The following is a 2,005-nucleotide window of genomic DNA, read 5'->3' as shown; positions in this document are numbered from 1 at the left end:
GCTAATTTTTTTGTCTTATTTAAGCAAATAAGCACAGATCACTTGCTGCACAGCCTCGCATTAAACTGTGAAACATTGGAAAATGGGGGTCCATTGTATTTTCGGTTCGAGGACCCGTAATACTATCAGCCTACCGCTGTTTGTATCCTTTCTCACTCACTATTTTTCTCATTTTATTTTAGTACCGATTTTATTATCTTGCAAACTATACCCAAAATGACGTTATCTAAAAAGCGAAATATTGAAGACGAATGCAGAGTGTTTAACAAAGAGTGGACCGAAAGGTATTTCTTTACTCATGTCGGAGTTAAAGCTGTATGTTTGATTTGTCATGATACAGTTGCTGTTTTCAAAGAATACAATTTGAAACGATATTTTCAAACCAAGCACACCAAATTTGGAAGCAATTTATCAAAGCAAGAACTGCAAAGGAAAGCAACTGATCTGATAAAAAGTTTGAGGCAACAGCAAACTGTGCTTCAAAAAACTTCATCTTTACAAAGAAATGTGACAAAGACAAGTTTTGTATTGGAAAATAAAATTGCAAAGCAAAATACGTCATTTGCAGAAGCAGAATTTATTAAAGACTGCATGGTTAATGCTGTCAATGTAGTATGTCCTGAAGTGATATCAAAAGTAGAAGCTATACCTCTGTCAAGAAGAACGATTATTCGTCACATAGATGCAATTGCAATGGATAATAAAGAACAGGTGTTAACAACCAGTGTTAGTTTTCAGTGGTTTTCTATTGCTTTAGATGAGAGCACTGACATTCAGGATACTGCTCAGGTCCTTATTTACATCAGAGGAATTGACAAAAACTTTGCAATTACAGAAGACTTGCCATCCATGGAGTCTCTAAAAGACACAATCACTGGAAAAGATGTATATAACAGTGTCATTAACAGTCTAATTAGATCTAGGTTAAGCCTGGATAAACTGACAAGTATTACAACTGATGGCGCTCCTTATCTCATAGGCAAACACTGTGGCCTTGTGACGTTGATGAATAAAAAAAATCAAAGAAGATTTTCCATCGCACAGTGTGTTGTCTTTTTACTGCATCCTGTAAATCATCTTTGAAACTCAAACATGTTATGGATCCAGTAGTGCGTGCAGTGAACTTAATAAGAGCACGGGGACTGAAACACAGGCAGTTCCAATGTTTCTTGGAAGATATCGAAGCGGATTTTACTGATGTGCTGTATCACACAAATATTCGATGGTTAAGTATGGCGAAAGTACTGAAGAGAATGTGGGACCTTAAAGCAGAGGTTGTCATGTTTTTTTAATATGAAAGAAAGTTCTTGTGACTTTTTATTAAAAATGGAATGTGACGAATGAGTGTGATTTTGCATTTGCTGTAGACATATTGCAAAAGTTGAATGAGTTAAATACAAAACTACAAGGCAAAGGTCTATATGAATTGTATGTGGAAGTGAAAGCGGTTCAATTGAAACTTAAACGTTTTGCCAAGCAGCTTAAAGAGACAAACTTTGTTCATTTTCCTTTGTTGAAAACACAAGCATTATTAGACAAATACAGTTTCCACTTGATGGCTCTATAAGAGGAATTCATCAGAAGATTTGCTGATTTCAAGGCAATTGAAGGACAGTTTGATTTGCTCGGCTCAACTTTTGCACGTGACATTGAAACAACTGCCGAAGAACTACAGGTAGATCTTATTGACTTGCAAGCCGACAACTCTTTAAAAAGGCTCTTTGAAAATAAACAACTAGTCGAATTTTATGCATCTCTGCGCCCAGAAAAGTTTAAAAATCTGAAAAATTTTTCAAGGAAGATGTTTATGTTATTTGCTCCAACTTACATATGTGAGCAGACTTTCTCCATATTGAAAATTAACAAGTCAAAAACAGGTCACTTCTCACAGACTTAAAACTTCAGTCAGTGTTAAAAATCAGTACAAGCAACTTGACACCTAATTTCAACAAACTGGTAAATGATTGCAGCCAGTTGCACCATTCTCACTGAGTCATGTTGATCC

The 2,005-nt window shown here is 35.7% G+C and overlaps 1 protein-coding gene across 1 annotated transcript; it reads left to right on the top strand.

Annotated features, from left to right (window-relative positions):
• The first annotated feature begins 216 nt into the window (after positions 1-216).
• On the top strand, positions 217-1,083 carry LOC145296164 (general transcription factor II-I repeat domain-containing protein 2-like). Its single transcript, XM_080142372.1, has one exon. It carries the CDS (start codon positions 217-219, stop codon positions 1,081-1,083), a length of 867 nt encoding a protein of 288 aa, XP_079998498.1.
• Positions 1,084-2,005: the final 922 nt, after the last annotated feature.

Source organism: Euprymna scolopes, chromosome 16 (assembly GCF_053919585.1).
Source record: "Euprymna scolopes isolate OS-2025 chromosome 16, ASM5391958v1, whole genome shotgun sequence".
NCBI lineage: Eukaryota > Metazoa > Mollusca > Cephalopoda > Sepiida > Sepiolidae > Euprymna > Euprymna scolopes.
This window is presented reverse-complemented; position numbering and strand designations above follow the sequence as displayed.